Here is a 16,843-nt window from a genome sequence, read left to right as displayed (position 1 = left end):
CTGTTCCGTACCTACCCTGTGGTTCGGGGACTACACTAGAACCAAGACAGCCAGGTCGACGAAGCTCCAAGGATCAGACGAGGCGCCTAGCGGATCGACAAACACAACTGGGGCAGGTGGGGGCCACTAAAAACATCCGTGGAGGATAGAATTGCCTGGGTTGCTGTTGAGTTTGAGCGGGGACGGGAGGCTCAACTTGAGGAATGCAACCTGAGCACTAGGAGGCGGTTGCGGAACACAAGAGAAAGTATCTTGCTGGCGAGACATCTGTGGTCGTCGTGAATTGCCCCGTCCTGTGTCAATCCTTCATATTTCTACCATAACACCTCGCATGAATTTTCCTTACCCACGCTCTTGCCATGTGTAGTGTATCACATCATCCATTTTCCCCCCCATCCATTTCGTGCCTTTCTCAAACAGGTCCATTATGATCTGGCCGAGGTACCTGAATATGGACTTTTTTGGCTGATTGAATTGGCCAGAAAATCTAGTCGATTCAAACTGGCAACTGTCGAGGCGCACTCGTCATCATACTGTCAAAACCGAAGCAGTTTCCTTGGGCACTTGCGATGCGAGGCCCCAAGCCGAATCCTTGTGTCTACAACGGGAACTCTGATTGGCTCAAATAATGTGCTGTTGTGGATCACGGGCTGCGCCGACTAGGACAATTAAGCCCAGGAGCAATAATCCTTGTAGGTGAAGATCCTGGAATTGTGGACCTTTATTGCCTACCCAGGTGTACATTACGGAGTAGGTCAGGGTCCATTTCACCTTGTTGTAGTCCTCTGCTCCACTGGTCCACCCTCTGAACACTGAATATTCAATCACTTGAAGCGGCGTAGGAAAGTATAGGGAAAGGGGTTGGCAGTCGGATACTTACGTGATCATAGTCACACCTCGAAACTAATTGACTAGCAGAATCTATAGGTAACTTTTGAGATGTGCCAGCTTTAGATCTCCACACAATCTTTACTTCCCTCAGTGCCGCCTACGCTCCCACATTGTTATCGCTTCCTTACATTGCCCACTTTCAAGATCCGTATTGCTTTGCAATGGGCCAAATCCTTCGATCGTCGCATGCGCTTTTCGCCTCTTCTAATTAAACTAAGCCAGATGTCGTATAGGAGCGCACTCGCCTGCCTGTGGCGATGGCGATGGCACCATGCTCCGCCATTAGGACGTCCGAGGACGTCCGAGCGACCGTGAAATCAGCTCTGGAATGTGGTATTTCAGGTGATCCTGGGACAACGGCGGGGGACGAGTCCTACTACCGCGCGCTCCCTCCTAGGCCTCTCGATAAATGACCCCACGGCGTTCGTTTGCGGCCTGAAGTCTTCAAACAAGTTGCCAGCAATCACCTGTGCTGACTCGGGTTTCACCACTATGGCCGATGGCGTTCTGGACAAGAATCTGAGGGCGCCCTCTACACATGCGGCACATCTCCGTATTCTTCCAAGCGGAATTCATGTGTGTAGGGGGCAAGCAGTGTGCCAGTTCCGTCAAGTAACATCATCCCAAGTTTCCGCACATCCGTGATATCAGATTCCGTTTGCGGCAGCCACGTTTCCCGCCTGTCTACATCGGCACGAAGATCGGACGAATGAGTAGACGTCTAAGCATCATGGTCGATGGCATGGCTTGGTGCTGGTGCATGAAGGGGTGCCCCGCCATGTCAAATTATCGCCCTTGAACTCTGCCCTGGGTCAAACTCTGTTTGCTTCTTTTTTATTTCTTCTTTTTTCTCCGTCTCCAAGGTTCAGACTAGATTTGTATGCCTTGTACCTGCATAAACCTACCGACCCTACTCGCCTCTGCCCTACCTACACTCGTCCGAGTGCGTAGCTAAACGAGTAAAGTTGCCTCAGTTGCTTGTAGTGACCTCCTTTCAGCTTGAAGCGGTAGGTGCCCGTTGGCCAGCCGCCCCGCCTAGCAACATACATTGATTGTTAGGACGACATACGATAGAGTCTCTCTCCATTTCTCTTTTCTCTGTGTGTGTATGTATGTGTGAAATGATTAAATGTCGCTGTTGACCAAGTCAAATATTGCTTCAACTGAAACAGTGCACTTCATCTTTCCTTGCATCGGATGCTAGCACCTGCCAAGAAGCACCATTGTGTTACATTCGATCTAAAAGAATTTGCAATCTCCACTACACCCTTTCTTCCTTGCTCTGCTGCAAATCGTAACCACAACCAGCGTTTCTGGATCGCCGGTCTACTTCACTAACTGACCTACCTTCGCCGCGGATTACTACAATTTGAGACGGTCGGCTCATGATGCAGCCGGTTTTCTACATGTCTGGATTTCTGTTACCATTGCCTCATCAGTCAGTTCAATCTGCTCTGCTGTGTAGTCAAAACTTCACATAATCGCCACATCCCATTCCCTGCCGCTGCATCTTGACGGCAGTTAAAGCACTGACAGAGGTTTTGCCATTGAAGTCGTGTTTCGCGCATATGTCGCTTTTAGTTCGTTGAAACAATGCCTTCATCCTTCTACTGAATCAATCGTATCTATCTTTGCCACCCAGATAATGGGAGGGACAGTTGCCTCAGAAGCTCAACCTTACTAGCAAGACTTAGCTGTAGACGTCGTGCCATGTGTCTCGGCTCCTACAAAGATGGGAATTCTTGTCGCAGCCTTACGCGGCTGAACCTCTGTTCTCCATTCCACATCCCATCAAGCTTTCCATTGCATGAATTCCAATCCGGTCTTCCAGTCTTCCAGACCAATCATCGCCGTGAAAGCTTTCTGTTCTTGTGTATATGGGCTTCGCTTGCCAACAAAGGCTTAGAATCCTTGCTTGTCCAGCTTTCCATAAGTCTTGGTAGACTGCATGATTTCCTTGTCGAGATTGGCCATTGACTGAAATTCTCTGAGAAGCCCCATTCGGCAACACTCATAGATGCTACCTGTTGCATGCGACATGATTTCTATGCATTGAAGGCTTTGCCGATCGCTCTCCAACCAGATCCCTCCGCAACTGTGGCGTCGTATCAGCCTTGTATGGCGACCTCTGGTAGCCTGCGATGGATAGTTTATCTGGAAACCTAGTTTCTCAAGATAGCCCTTTTCACGTCCTGTAAAGAAAGCGGGATTCCCCTTCGTTAGCTATCCTGTTCTGATCGTACGCTTCATGCGGCTTCTTCTCCTGTATCTTAGCTAGGTTCTTAGCTCCCACCTGGCTTGTAACACTTGTCGGCAATACCATGATGTGATGGAGTAGCTATTGACTACCCTAGTCGTCCTTGCCTGCCTTCACACTGAAGCATGGGATATGTTTCTGCACGAAATCATTTGCGCGCCTGCCCGAGGATCCGTACCAATCAACATCACTTAGCTGGAGCTTGCGAACTCGCTGTCCGCCACGGTCTTTGCCGCGATCCGATCGATTGTGGTGATATGAGGCTGGCTTATCGTGACCTATTCCAGACTTGTGAATATGCGGGCCTGTTTTGCAGCGGAATTTTGTATTCTTTACCTTCTTGATCTTCGCTCTCTCGAAGATCATAATTCAAAACGAGGTTCTTGATACGTTGTTGTTCCTCTCGTTCGGCCTGTTGCTGGTTCTTCATCGCCACGGCGAACGTAGAGTCCGAAGGCAACTCCACAGTCCGGGTCTTTTGCCCTGTTAGTGAAACGGATGAGTTTTCTGAATGATTGTACATACCTGCTGGCGGTTACCTTTCTTTGTCAAAAGAGAGAAAGCCATCGTATTGCTAGGGACGGAGGTGGTAGTGTCTCCAGAATCCTGCCCTGCTGCGCTTTCCTTATTTTTGCCTCGTACTGGTAGTGGCACATCGAAAAGTGGTTTGCGTTCAAACTTGCGCGATTCTAGGCTCTCCGCCATCATCTTAGCATACTCACGATCGAACTCGGCCTCAACCTCCGGGTCAATCTGCTCTTGTTGGCGAGTGACAACGATGGCCTCGTCTTCGCTTTCCGAGTCCCTGTGTGATAAGTCGATTTCTTGGTCCTACAAAATGGTTGTTTATTAAGAGACCTTTGTGATGTCTTGCTGGTGTTTTCTCACCTCGACACCTTCTTCTTCAGAGTCAGACTCTTCCTCGTCGGCCTCAGGTTCAGGGAGGTCTGCATCTCCATCCTCATCGTCGGAAGAAGATCCAATGGATGCGTCGTCAGCATCAACAGCCTTGTCAGCTCCTGAGACTTTCTGGTCTTGAGCTATGGCAAGCTGAAATGCTTTGGAAGCTTCTTCAAGGTTCGATGCAAGCTTCCACTGGGGTCGAGTGAGAGCAAAGGTGTCCTGCACAATAAACTCGATGTCCATCGGCAATGGCTGCTTGGTATAAATATAATACTGCCCAGGTCAGTTACGACTTTTGGAGAGAAGAGTTTGTCCAGACAAACCTGAAAGAAAGAAAGAAAATAATCAAGCTTTTTGCCAGCAGCGCCCTTCGCAAAGTACATGCCACATGTTTCAAGAACTGTCGCAATTAAACGAATGCGGAAAAAGTCGTCGGGAAGGTCGAAGGGGTTCAGTCGACCCGGGATTGGAGGTCCACCATGACCAAACGTCATGATCTTATACATAGTATCAAAAATGACTGGATGCTCAACCATCCTGTAGTTGTACAGTTCGCCAATGTACTTTACTTCAGAGATGCGTCGTTGATAAAACTTGAAGTCATTTTGTTCAAGTCCAAAGGAGATAGACTCCATGACATTATCAATTACCTTGACCACAAACGCCGGATGGTATCGGTATAGTGCGCTGAGCAGAATAGCTAGAAGGTGAATATTGCCATACTTGACTTTGCCCGGTTTGGAAAATACTTTCTGGAGGATACCGACAACCTTTGCAATTATAGTTAATCTTTGGACAGGACAGTATGACTGGCCAGCTCTACTTACCTCTGCCTCTTCCCAATGGAGTCTGCGTATCTGCTTTAAGATCTTACTGTAATTACGCTTAGTCATGTCCATATAGATCAGCTTGCGAATGAACAGCTCCATTGGAGTTCGCTCTTTTTGTTGAATTGCTGGCCGATCAGGGGGGTCTACATAGTAGACAGCATTCTCGATCAGCATGCGCTCAGCCTGGCCAATGTGCTGGACGGACTTCTTGCGTTGCAGCGTCTCAAGAAATGTCGCCATACGCGGCGAAGTCTCTGGGTTGCGCAGAAGGTAACGCCCACAGTTCTCCAAGAGGTTGCAAATGATTTCGATGTTCATCCTTGAAAAGTCATCAAGGCTGACCTTGAGACAGTGGAAAACAACATGCTCTGGGACAATACCAAATTTGGTCAACTCTGCAAGATATCTGATGTTGCTCAAACGGACTTGGCCTAAAAAGTCCTTGTCCTTGCGTCGCTGTAGACTGCGAAACTCAGCATCAAGATAGTCAACCAGACCTTTCGGGATATCCGGCATATATCTTCCCAAAGTCGCAGCCAACCTGGACCACGAAGGAAGAAGGTCGCCTCGGCCTTTGGGGACTTCCGTTAAAGCCTTGATTAACCTGTTTCTTGAAGCCTTGGAATTCAGATAGCAAAAGTCAATAGCGGCCTGATCGATGACATCCTTGTTAGTGAGGTCTGGGAGTCGAGCAAGTACCGCATCAACCTGGGCCCCAATTGTCTTGTTGGCAATGGCAGTGGACTGGTCTTCAGCTGCGTCCAGGACCTTGGGCGCATCTGGAACATCAGTCGGGTCAATCTTCTTGCCCACTTGCTCCTCATTATCAGACTTCTTCTTTTTTCCGTCATCGAGAAGAATCCCGGGAACCTTGCCCTTCAGATCCACGAGATTTTCGTAGAAGCGACGCTCATCTTCATCCTCCCAAATACCAGCGCCATCCCCAAGGCCTCGCAGATATTCGCCAGCCTTGACTAAACCAATCGAGCCATTGGAGGCTGCCAAAGAGTCATCGTTGTCCTTGAGATCAGGCATATCAGCGCCTATGGCGTCCGCAATAGCCTGGGCATTGGATACAAGTCTTTCCTGGGCCTTGACCTGTTTCTCAAAGTTGGCTTGTCGATCCTCAAAGACCTCACCAGATTTGACATAGGCCTCGGCATTCCGCCGAGCTTGAGAATGTATCAATTTCTGGTCACGGACGACATGGCTCTTAACATCCTCAAAATACTTCTTGAGAATGGCCTTGAATTTTTCTTGCAGTTCGGGAGGTGTAAACGGCTGGTCGTCGACATCACCAAAGGAATCTTCGGTAGTGCCTTCTCCCTGCGCAGGGCCATTGGTGATCTTGGTAGCGCCGTCTTCTTCGACCGTTTTCCGACCTTCCCCTGCGGTAGACTTGACACCTAATATATCCCAGCTGAAGGCCTTCACAAAAATGACAAGCAGGGGCAAGTTCGCATGCTCCCTGTCATGGCCAAGCAGGTCTTTGAGGACCTCGAGAGGGAAGGGCTCAGCCGCCCCGCTCCTGTTGGAATTTGCCTTCAGCTTCAACTCGGGAACCTTGCCTGTCGCACCCTTGGTGGCATCGTCGGGTCGAGTGACATCATCGAGAGTTCGGAGAACGTCAACGAGCCAAAGCTCAGCGACGACTCGCAGGAGCACTCGCTGGCGCGTCAAGCGCTCTTTCTCTTCCTTCTCCCGCACCTCTGGGGCCAGCGACTTGAGCAAGCTCTTGTCGGGTGTGGCCATTCCCTTGCCTAGAAGCCATCCCAGATATTCGGTAAACTCGCTGGGGCCAAAGCGTTGGTGCAAGGCGCTGACAATTTCGACACCTGCCTCGATCTCCCCAGGAGACTTGAGTTTGCATAGGCCCTCGTAGCAGGCGGAGATAATCTCGGAGAGATACTTGTGCAGACTTAGGGTCCGGATCTCTTGTAGGAAGGTATTCAAGGTCGCGGCGGAAATGGCGGTTCGGAGGCGCTTGATGAAGGCAGTATTCTTCTTCAGCGACGAATCGAGGGACTTGCTGACGGTGAACAGATCTGCAAAGGGAGATGGTCAGAGGAGGGGCGGTCCTGAATGGTGGGGTATGGGCATCATGTACGGACCAGTGTCGCCATCCCAAGCGCGAGTATTTAGGGAGCGCAATTCGCCTACGTATGGAGTAATGTCAGTGAGTTGCACAAAATTAAAGGTAGAATGACGGGCTCGGCAAAACTGACGCTTCCTTGCACGATCCATAGCGGATCGTGAAGTCTTTCAGTGTATGTGGAGAGTGTAGATGCAGGTTGATGCTACATAAGACAAGATCGCAATGGTGAGGGAGCTGATGCTATGGGATTGAGTGCTGTAAACGAATGTGACTCTGCGCGTCAACATGGGCCGGCATCGGTAAGGTTATTTGCAGCAGCAGGCCTTGCCTGGAAGGGCTCGTAGTCGAGGCGAGTCGAATCGAGCTGAAGTTTGGGTTGTCGAGGGGTTTGGCGAGTGCTGGAAGAAATCCAAGTATGAAGGTTGGTGAGCCGTTGGCGGTCGCTGATCTGCAAGGAAACAGCGGCGGAGGCTGTTGTGTTCTGCAGGTGGTTAGAAGCGACCTTGATTGCCCAGGCACACTTCACAGCTTGGATCAGCACACAAAGGTGCACTAGGTAGGCGGGTTAGGTGGGTGTAGTGGGCGTCAATTTAATCGGAGTTAGGGACAGTACGGTGCAGTGCCCGCCAGAAGACTCTGGCCCTAGGTGCCTGATCGGTAGATGACTGTCGACCTAAGGTGGCCCCTGCTGCAACTGCTTGATTTCACAAATTGCGGCTGCTCTGGCGGCCCGAGCAGTCAGCGTCATGACCCAGAACCTTGGGTTTGAAATTCGGATGGATTTATGTTAAAGCGAGGCAGTGGGACCGGACCAGCCGGGTCTCTGCCGGTTGTATGCGAGTCGGTGAGCTGAGGTGAGCCATGGTGAAAAGGACCCATAGCCACTTGCAGCAAGGATGTTCAAGATCCGTCATTGTGGCTTGACCTCAGTTGATATCGCCTCCAATATTTATCAGCTTATGACATGTCCCCGTATCTACTCCTACTCTGGGCTGCCCGAAAACCAAGCAATAGTCCACTGAATGTTAGCCGATGTCTTTCGAGGACCTGCTGTCACCAGTTGGAGTGAATCGGTTGACGAACAGCGAGTCGACATGTCAATGAACGGCCTTCATAATCATATGGCAAACCTGCTAATGATGAAAAGACACTTAGCAACAGCATGTAGATCCGAAGCCAGACCGAGAAGCCTTACCATAATGCTAGTTATGACTAAATACCAGGCCATCCGAGGCACTCACCTGATAACTCCCGATTGTCCGGAGTACTGATTTGCAGGTGTAACTTCTGGATTTTGCATCTCCGTCAACTCCAGTATCTAGTCGACAGGGTTGCTCTGCTCTAGACCTGGTCTCTGCAGCAATGTCCAAACGACGTAACTAGTGTTGGCTGCTCAACACCAAGCAATAGATTGTGCCAGTTCAACACTACAGCACTGCTGAGGCTATGTGTACTAGTCATCACGTTTGCAAGCAGCAGAAATTATGTGCAGTGGCTGAATGGTATACGCAACAGGAAGACCAAACTTTCCGTCTTTCGTCGTGATAAATGTCTCTTTGCTGGGTGTTAGACGTAGCTTACCGTTGGATGATGGGCAGGCTGCCGTGGCCCAGTGCTGAGCACTCATTCCCAGTAACGAGAGCCAGTAAACACGGTACTAGCACTGCATGATGTATGTATTTGCAATCGTAACTGCAATTGCGTTTGGCTTCTGCTGACCATTGATTGTACAAGAAGCGATTGGCGGCAGCAGGTTATCAAGCCACCTCTACAACCGAACCATTCCCCCATGCCTTGGCACTGCCAACGGGCGTTTGTCGGGATGGGTAATGGAGGGGACGTGATGATATGCAACAGGGGATCCCATTTTTGGGGCTCAAAGTCGCAGAGGCCGAAACAGCAAAAGCCGAATAGAGTATGGACATGGATTGGCTCGCCTCACCTGCCTCGACACCACTCCGTGAAGAGTTCCCCGTTCCTGATCCTCACGGGCCATGTTCGGGCCCAGGGGCGTGGAGCCGACTAACACCGTCCAATCCCGTCGCTCCTTTGTAGTTGCTGATAAGGAAAATAAATAAAAATAAAAATGCGATGGACGCATCTCCGCGCTAGAAGCACTTCACCCCTTGCTTTGTGCCCTTATCGCCCCAATGGAATCAGCCGATTCTTCGACATCAATTCATCGTCCAAAGGAAAATGACGCCTACTGATAAGAGGTTGCGTCTGTTCTTTTCGAATTCCGCGGGTATTGGAAAACACTCAGGCCTCTAGGACAATTTGATTCTCGCATCTCCTCGCCCGTTGCCGTGCCGTATCTGTTCCTTTATCTTGGTTTGACAAGTCTTAGTGTGTTGAGCATATCTGATGTCCAAGGCCTTGTCAAAGGCTATGAGCTTTGGGCTCGGTTGTCTTCTTCTTACCACATGAATGACACGGTGAGGCAAGGGTACGGTGGACAGAAACAGGGTCCCTGGGATAGGGTACGTTATGGATCCAGAGAATGTCAAGTACCTTTGCCCACAGGGTAGAGTGGGTGCGAACGGACGGTGCCTTTCATCGTTTAAGCCGCAGCGCATGTCCGTATAGACGATCTAACTATCTCCCTGTAGGAGGGACGGGCTGGCCCTACTTATCATTCTTCCGTCTGGTGATATGCTGTTGTATGGATACCGTTCCATGCCATGCCGTGCCTTAGCAGATCGCCTCCCATTATGCATGTGGCCCGCCCACACCACAATCACCCAACTCCAGTTCTAGGAAAACCAAATCTATTTCACCATACCACCCGTAGTGGTACTTATTTACCACGGGCCCAGCCTTCGTGAAGACCTTGCTCCTCCCTCATTCCCCTTTAACATTCTTCTATGCCATATCCTTAAGGCGGCCATCATCTGCCATTCCGTTTCTTCATCTGATTCATGAACTCAGCCTTTTCCGGGCTTGCTTATGATTACCGTCCAGGCGAAGCAGCCTACATCACTCTACTCGCTTCATTATAACAAACATAGTTATTTAACCTTGACCAAGCCAAACCTGCACATCAAATCTCCAATAAGTCATGGATGTGCTCGCACCCCAAGCTCATATACCCTTACGAGAACCTCTTCCCAAATATGACATAGCATTCCCTCCAAGTCCGGCAACCACGGTGAGAGAAGGCCAGTCTTACAGCGTCGACGGTGGATCAGACTCTTCAGTCACCGGGGGCCTACTTGACGAGCCCAGCGCAGAAGGACCTCGCGGATATCCTCTACCCCCCAGATCCAGAGTCAACAAGGTCCTGGCGGAAGATCTCAAGACACCAGATAACCATGTTGTTCGAGACCCTCGGCTAATACGCTTGACTGGTATCCATCCTTTCAACGTCGAGGCTCCGCTGAGCGAGTTGTACGACGAGGGATTCATTACGACCAAAGATTTACATTATGTTCGAAACCACGGAGCTGTGCCCAAGTGTGAGGATGAGGATATGTTCGACTGGGAATTCACCGTCGAAGGCGAGGTCGAGAATCCCATTAAAATATCCGTCAGAGACCTAATCTCCGACTACGAACAAATCACATACCCCGTCACCCTCGTCTGTGCCGGCAACCGCCGCAAGGAGCAAAACATTGTCCGCAAAACAAAAGGATTTTCCTGGGGCGCCGCTGGATTGTCAACCGCCATTTGGACCGGTGTCGCTATTGGCGACCTCCTTGCACGGGCGATGCCCAAGAGGGGAGCACGCTATGTCTGCTTCGAAGGTGCCGACAAACTGCCTAACGGGTATTACGGGACGAGTATTAAGCTCAACTGGTGCATGGATCCCAACCGGGGTGTCACTGTATGTTATCGTATGAACGGCGAATTGCTCCCACCCGACCACGGCAAGCCCGTACGCATTATCATTCCAGGTCAGATTGGCGGCAGAAGCGTCAAGTGGCTCAAGAAGATCATTGTGACGAAAGAGCCCAGCAGCAATTGGTATCACATTTATGACAACCGTGTACTGCCGACCATGGTCTCCCCCGAGGCCAGTGCAGACCTGCCCGACACTTGGAAAGACGAGCGATATGCTATATACGACCTCAATACGAATAGCGCCACCGCCTACCCCGCCCATGACGAGGTCGTGCCATTGATCGAGGGACCCCAGTCGTACAAGGTCCGCGGTTATGCGTACGGTGGTGGCGGTAGACGTATCACAAGAGTCGAAATCACACTCGACCGTGGCAAGACCTGGATGCTTGCGAACCTCAACTACCCCGAAGACTCATATAGACTAGCACCCAAAGGCGAGACTCTCTACGGCGGCAGGGTAGACATGGATTGGAGAGAGACATGCTTTTGTTGGTGTTTCTGGGATTTGGACATTCCCATTGTCCAGCTCGCCGAAGCTGCAGATGTCATGGTACGCGCCATGGACGAGAGCATGATGACGCAGCCAAGGGACATGTACTGGAGCGTTTTGGGCATGATGAACAACCCTTGGTTCAGAGTCATCATTCACAAAGAGGGACACAACTTGCGTTTCGAGCATCCGACTCAACCGGTCCTGGGTGGTGGCGGGTGGATGGAACGTGTGAAGAAAGCTGGCGGTAATCTTTCTAATGGCTTCTGGGGCGAAAAGATTGAAGGGGAGGAAGAAACCACCGCCGAGCAAGAACCCGCCAAGGAGATCTCTATGACCAAAGAAGGGGTAAAGCGAAGCATTACCATTGATGAGCTTCGACAGCATGGCGGCGAGACGGAGCCTTGGTTTGTAGTCAATGGCGAGGTGTATGACGGTACTCCTTTCCTGGATGGCCACCCAGGGGGGGCCACGTCTATCTTTAGTGCTGCCGGCCAAGACGTATCGGAAGAGTTCTTGACCATCCGTAAGTACATCCTCAACTCAGTACGACTCATCTGTCGTGTACTAACATATCCATCGTATAGACAGCGAAAATGCAAAGGCTATGATGCCCGACTACCATATAGGCACTTTGGACGAGGACGGTCGGAAAGCTCTCGCTTTGGGAGAGATTGAGCAGGAGACTGATCAGGGACCACGAGCCGTCTTCCTCCAGCCTAAGGTCTGGACCAAGGGCATTTTGACGGAGAAGCGCAAAGTGTCACCCGACAGCAAGATTTTCAGTTTCAAGCTCGAGCACCCAGACCAAGCCATTGGCCTGCCAACTGGACAGCATTTGATGATGAGGCTACGTGACCCAGTAACCCGCGAAGCCATCATCCGTGCATATACCCCTCTCTCGGAGAGCACAGAAAAGGGCAAGCTGGACGTGCTCATCAAGGTTTACTATGATACGCCAGAGCGTAAGGGCGGCAAGATGACACAGGCACTCGACGCCATCCCCGTTGGCCACTGGGTCGACTTTAAGGGCCCTGTTGGGAAATTCGAGTACCTTGGAAAAGGCTTCTGCTCCATCTCCGGCAAGCAGCGCCGCGTCAAGCGCTTCGTCATGATCTGTGGTGGCTCGGGCATCACACCGATATTCCAGGTCCTTAGGGCCGTCATGAAGGATCCCGAGGACCCAACAAGCTGCGTCGTCCTTGATGGTAACCGGAATGAGGAGGACATCCTCTGCCGCCACGACCTGGACGGCGTAGCCAGCACCAACCCAGAGAGGTGCAGGCTGCTCTACACTCTAACCAAACCCACTGCTTCATGGAAGGGGTTGACTGGCTTCTTGGACGCAACTATCTTGGAAAGGGAGGTAGGCGCGTGCCGAAATAATGCCGGCGGGGAAGAGCTCGTCCTCATCTGCGGCCCGGGACCGATGGAGCAGAGTGTGCGCAACATCCTGTTTGGGCTGGGCTGGAAGGAGGAAGACTTGTTGTTCTTCTAAACAACACGCCATCTTTGACTTGAATCGCCTGCTGCTGGGAAGCTTTAGAGTCTTCAGACGTCGTCACACTCCGCTCCTCCGGACGTGTTGCAAGTTTCGGGTCTCGGCAGGGGAAAAGACAGGGTGTGGTGAAGAAGAGCCGCTTCCGCCTCGGGCCGTCATGGCGCGCAGCTGTCACCGCGTAATTGCCGGTGACTGTCGCCACCCACATGCTCGATTTTTGGGTTCGCGATTGCGCAAGTGTGCGTGTGTATGTGGGGGTCCATTCCTAAGGGGTGGTATTCGCAAGGGACGAAATTGAGCATCTCCGGATTAAGCTTGATAAGCGGCTTAAACCTTGATAACGTAGATAGATAGACAGAAGGTTGGGATGGATGGGAGGCTTCGGAGTTCGGGTGCTTATCAGCGGGTCATGTCTGTTTTTCATAGTGCTTTGGACATCTCCGCGGACGAGAATCAAAAAGGATCTTTGCAACGACATCTACGTAGTTCACTTGCATATGACAGGCCTACCGGGGGCCGGGGGCCTCCCGTATCTAAATGGGCGCAAAACGAATGGCATATCAACCTGTTACTATCATCGCATGAGTAGCTTGAGACGAGAATACGCCCATAACACTTTTAGGTTTATCTTTTAATTATGTATCTACCTAAGTACTCGTCTGTGCTGTGAATGGAAAGTACGCTACGCTTGCTAAAAGACGAATATTCTATCTTTACCTATTTTATGCGTAGCCGAGAGGTAGAAAGCTTTGGAGCAAGCTATGCCGACTCAACCGCAAGGTCTGCTTGGACAGCATTCTAACCATGTACACTCTGCTCGCAAGACACACATTACTTCTGTGCCTGTTTTGTTTCTCGCCTTCGCTTTGCACTTCAGTGGCCGGTAGCGCCACCCTCAATGCCAGCTCGAGAAGCACCAGCGCCATGGCCGGGCGGGTTAGGGTAGTAGAAAGCCGCGACCGCGATCGCGAGGTACACAATAACGCAGAGGAATCCTTCGAGATAATTGCTCTTCTGGTCGCGCAAGAAATTGCCGACGGTAATGATTGCGAGGATGAGCATGGAAATGTCAAAGACCTCAAAAACCAGATCCATGTGTTTGTGTCGACCCCATGCGACAATGACAACCAGCGGGGCGTTGAGCAGGGCTGTTTGTAGCGTAGCGCCGAGGACATGAGAAAGGGCGAAGTTCATTTGATTATCCCAAGCCTCGTCGACGGCTGTTAGGTGCTCAGCCGCTTTCTCAACAAGGGGAACAAGGATCAGACCCATAAATGGGTCGGAAATGCTATGCTCCTCGACAATTGGGGCGATTTGTTCAACAAGAAAGATGGCTATAAATGTTACTAGCGTGATGGAGATGACGAGAGCAACGATGCACTCAGTCAGGGTAAGTTTGGCCTTCTTCAAGTCCCTGTGCTTGTCGTGGTCCCGCTGCTCGTCATGTTCAAAGACGGCGTCATAGATTCCGTGATGGGTGCGAGCCTGGAAATAGACATAAACCATATAGGAAATGATGAGAAGGATGGCTACGATGCGTGATATGTGAAGCGTTTTGCGGTCGATCTCTTCAACGGTAAGGATGGATCGGAGCGAGCGATCGAAGATGGTAGGTACAGCCAGGGCGACGCCGCTATACAGGCCGTGTGAGCGCTTGGCCTAGCAGTAGTGTAGTAAGAGGGAGCCACTTACGCAGTTAGTAATAAACCACTACCGGCTTCGGTAATGGTATCACTGAATTCTGTCTCTTCGCGCCGCATGCCGCCAGCGATGAAGCACAATCCCAAGCATAACAGCATAGTTGCCAATATAGAGCCAAGAATAGCGGCTTGGATAACCGCGAATTGGTTGCCTTTGAGAAGAACCATAAAGAGGATGACTTCAACTACAGAACCCAAACTGGCATCGTGCAAGTCAGCCATCGGCAGAACAAAAGTGCAATGAGCTCGCTCACGTTGTTTCAATCAGCACTCCAAAGACGTGGCTGACCTTGCGGGAAAGCTCCTGCCCGGCAAAGCCAACCATGTTGGCGCAAGGAATCATGGCAATATAACTTAGAGCAAAGATTAAGACATGCTCATTCGGGAGAGCATCTAGCAACCCTAGTGTTAGTTTGGATTATCCCGAATAAGATCCACCAACGCCAACCCGAGAGCCATGACGTACATTTAACCGCGAAAGCAGCTGGAACAACAGGCCAGAATATATTGCATATCAAAGAAGCTCGACTTGATGACTTCCAGGTGATTCTCAAAAATTTAAGCGGGTGAAAGCCACTACGACCACTCTCACCCGAGGGCTTGACACGAGTTTTGCGGCCGGGCGGAGGACGGTGACGTTGGGGGCCATAGTGAACGGGTAGGGAGTCCGTGGCTGATATGGCAGAAGTGCGTGCCTTTTCAGGGGCAATGGGAATATTTGACTCCCGCCGTCTCGAGACCGACTCACGGTAGGTTTGGCGGTATGGGGACCGGGGGGCCGACATGATGACGAACGAATTTGCCCAAATGACTAGACAAGTTGTGGTTGATTTGCGAAAGAAAAAGCAAGGCAACGCCTCGAAGTTGACAACAGAGACCAGAAAGATATATACGATGACGGGGCGGAGGGCTCCCAAGCAGGTGCAGAGCGGTGTTGCTGAAGTCAGGAACACGGGAGACGTTAACAGGCCAAAAACCAAGACTTCTGAAGGTGCTCGCCGGGTGAGTAGGAGGAGGAAGGGGCATGGGATGATGATAAGAGATGGGGAACGGGGGGGTCTTGTTCTCCAGTCTGGTTTAATGTGGTCTAGGCCCTTGGTTGAGGTATATGGCAGTCTTGCTTGGGAGGCTGACCTTGGCCTGGGGTAGGCTTCGGACGAGGGTGTTTCAACTTCAGCCTTTCAGTTGGGGCCGGGTTGTTAGCAGGCGTTGTGCGGGCAAGATGGACGGGAGGTCCGCAGGTAAACAGCAAATCTGTCGATCCAAGATTTCCCTGGGGGAGAGAGAGTTCCTAGCATGTTCGGGCTTCGTTGCATGCTCATAATGGAAGCCAAAAAGGGGCCTCCGGATAGTCTTTTGCGGAAGAAATGTGACCCATGCATAAAGAAAGGCAGTCATTTGTGGACAGAAGAACAAGGTGCGCCGGGTTGAATCAAGGCACAGCCTAGCTTGCTGTCATGCCAAGACTACTGACAGACTCCTTGGGCATACCGAAGATATTGACCGCCTAAGTGCAATAACTGTGAAACCGCAAGTACAGGATACTTTCTGGAACGTGTGAAGCGCCGCACCTGGAAAGGTTCCTAAGTGAAAAGGTCCACGACAATGGCGCTAGCCACGCCTGCCATGTGTTGTGTTCACCGACTGGACATGTTGTACTTAACCCCCAGCGAATGGATTCCCAACTGACAACTACGGAGTCCTACGTAGACGGTGAACCACAATTTTCCTGATGGTAGTGCAGATAAGCAGCGGCTACGTCACCAGCGCTACGCTGTACCCCTGTCTGGAGTACGGGATAACAACAACCAACCCCCTAAGAAAAAGGTCGATTGACCGCTTGCCCCCCTCCATGCCTTCTTTCAATATCATTGACGCCATTCCGCGCTCTTCGATGCCGAAGCCATCATATCAAGCCAATCAAATACCCCCCCCTTTTATTTTTATTTTTATTTTTTCTTACTTCAATACATTTTTGTTTTTTCACAAAAATACAAAATATGGCCGATGGCAATTCAACACCTGTCTTTACTGTTTCGAAAACGATGACAGATACACGCCGAGCGGGTACATGCTCTGTTCTGGCCTTCAGGCAAGAATCATGCGACGCGCGGGTTGAATCGATCCTGTCTCAATTGGAACACAACACAATAGGAGACATCCCTGACGCGTTAGAAGGCCAAACAAGCCAAACATTCTGACGGAGGCAGCCAAACACGGACCTCAGCGCGGGAAGGGAAAGAGAACGCAACACCCAAGACCCTGGCCTATAACGTTGGACGTTCCGAGATTCAAGATCGCAACTAAGACTTCCAAGCCCCAACCTAGAAGCTACC

General features: G+C 50.9%; 3 protein-coding genes across 3 annotated transcripts; 1 reads left to right on the top strand and 2 right to left on the bottom strand.

The window, feature by feature from the left end:
- Nucleotides 1-3,241: 3,241 nt before the first annotated feature.
- Nucleotides 3,242-7,125, bottom strand: CTRU02_202103 (MIF4G domain-containing protein; the record flags this gene model as incomplete). The annotated part of the gene is made up of 8 exons (XM_036732509.1): nucleotides 3,242-3,426; nucleotides 3,485-3,623; nucleotides 3,674-3,979; nucleotides 4,037-4,324; nucleotides 4,375-4,821; nucleotides 4,879-6,926; nucleotides 6,993-7,037; nucleotides 7,107-7,125. 8 exons carry the CDS (start codon nucleotides 7,123-7,125, stop codon nucleotides 3,242-3,244), a joined length of 3,477 nt encoding a protein of 1,158 aa, XP_036575759.1.
- A 2,909-nt stretch (nucleotides 7,126-10,034) lies between these two features.
- CTRU02_202102 (Nitrate reductase) lies at nucleotides 10,035-12,804 on the top strand (the record flags this gene model as incomplete). Its single annotated transcript, XM_036732510.1, has 2 exons — nucleotides 10,035-11,832; nucleotides 11,894-12,804. 2 exons carry the CDS (start codon nucleotides 10,035-10,037, stop codon nucleotides 12,802-12,804), a joined length of 2,709 nt encoding a protein of 902 aa, XP_036575760.1.
- An 876-nt stretch (nucleotides 12,805-13,680) lies between these two features.
- On the bottom strand, nucleotides 13,681-15,292 carry CTRU02_202101 (vacuolar h+ ca2+ exchanger; the record flags this gene model as incomplete). Its single annotated transcript, XM_036732511.1, has 4 exons — nucleotides 13,681-14,440; nucleotides 14,500-14,706; nucleotides 14,762-14,900; nucleotides 14,974-15,292. The coding sequence occupies 4 exons, from the start codon at nucleotides 15,290-15,292 to the stop codon at nucleotides 13,681-13,683; spliced, it is 1,425 nt and encodes a 474-aa protein (XP_036575761.1).
- Nucleotides 15,293-16,843: the final 1,551 nt, after the last annotated feature.

The sequence above is a fragment of the Colletotrichum truncatum genome (genome assembly GCF_014235925.2).
Source record: "Colletotrichum truncatum strain CMES1059 chromosome Unknown Contig_0001, whole genome shotgun sequence".
Classification (NCBI taxonomy): Eukaryota; Fungi; Ascomycota; class Sordariomycetes; order Glomerellales; family Glomerellaceae; genus Colletotrichum; species Colletotrichum truncatum.
This window is presented reverse-complemented; position numbering and strand designations above follow the sequence as displayed.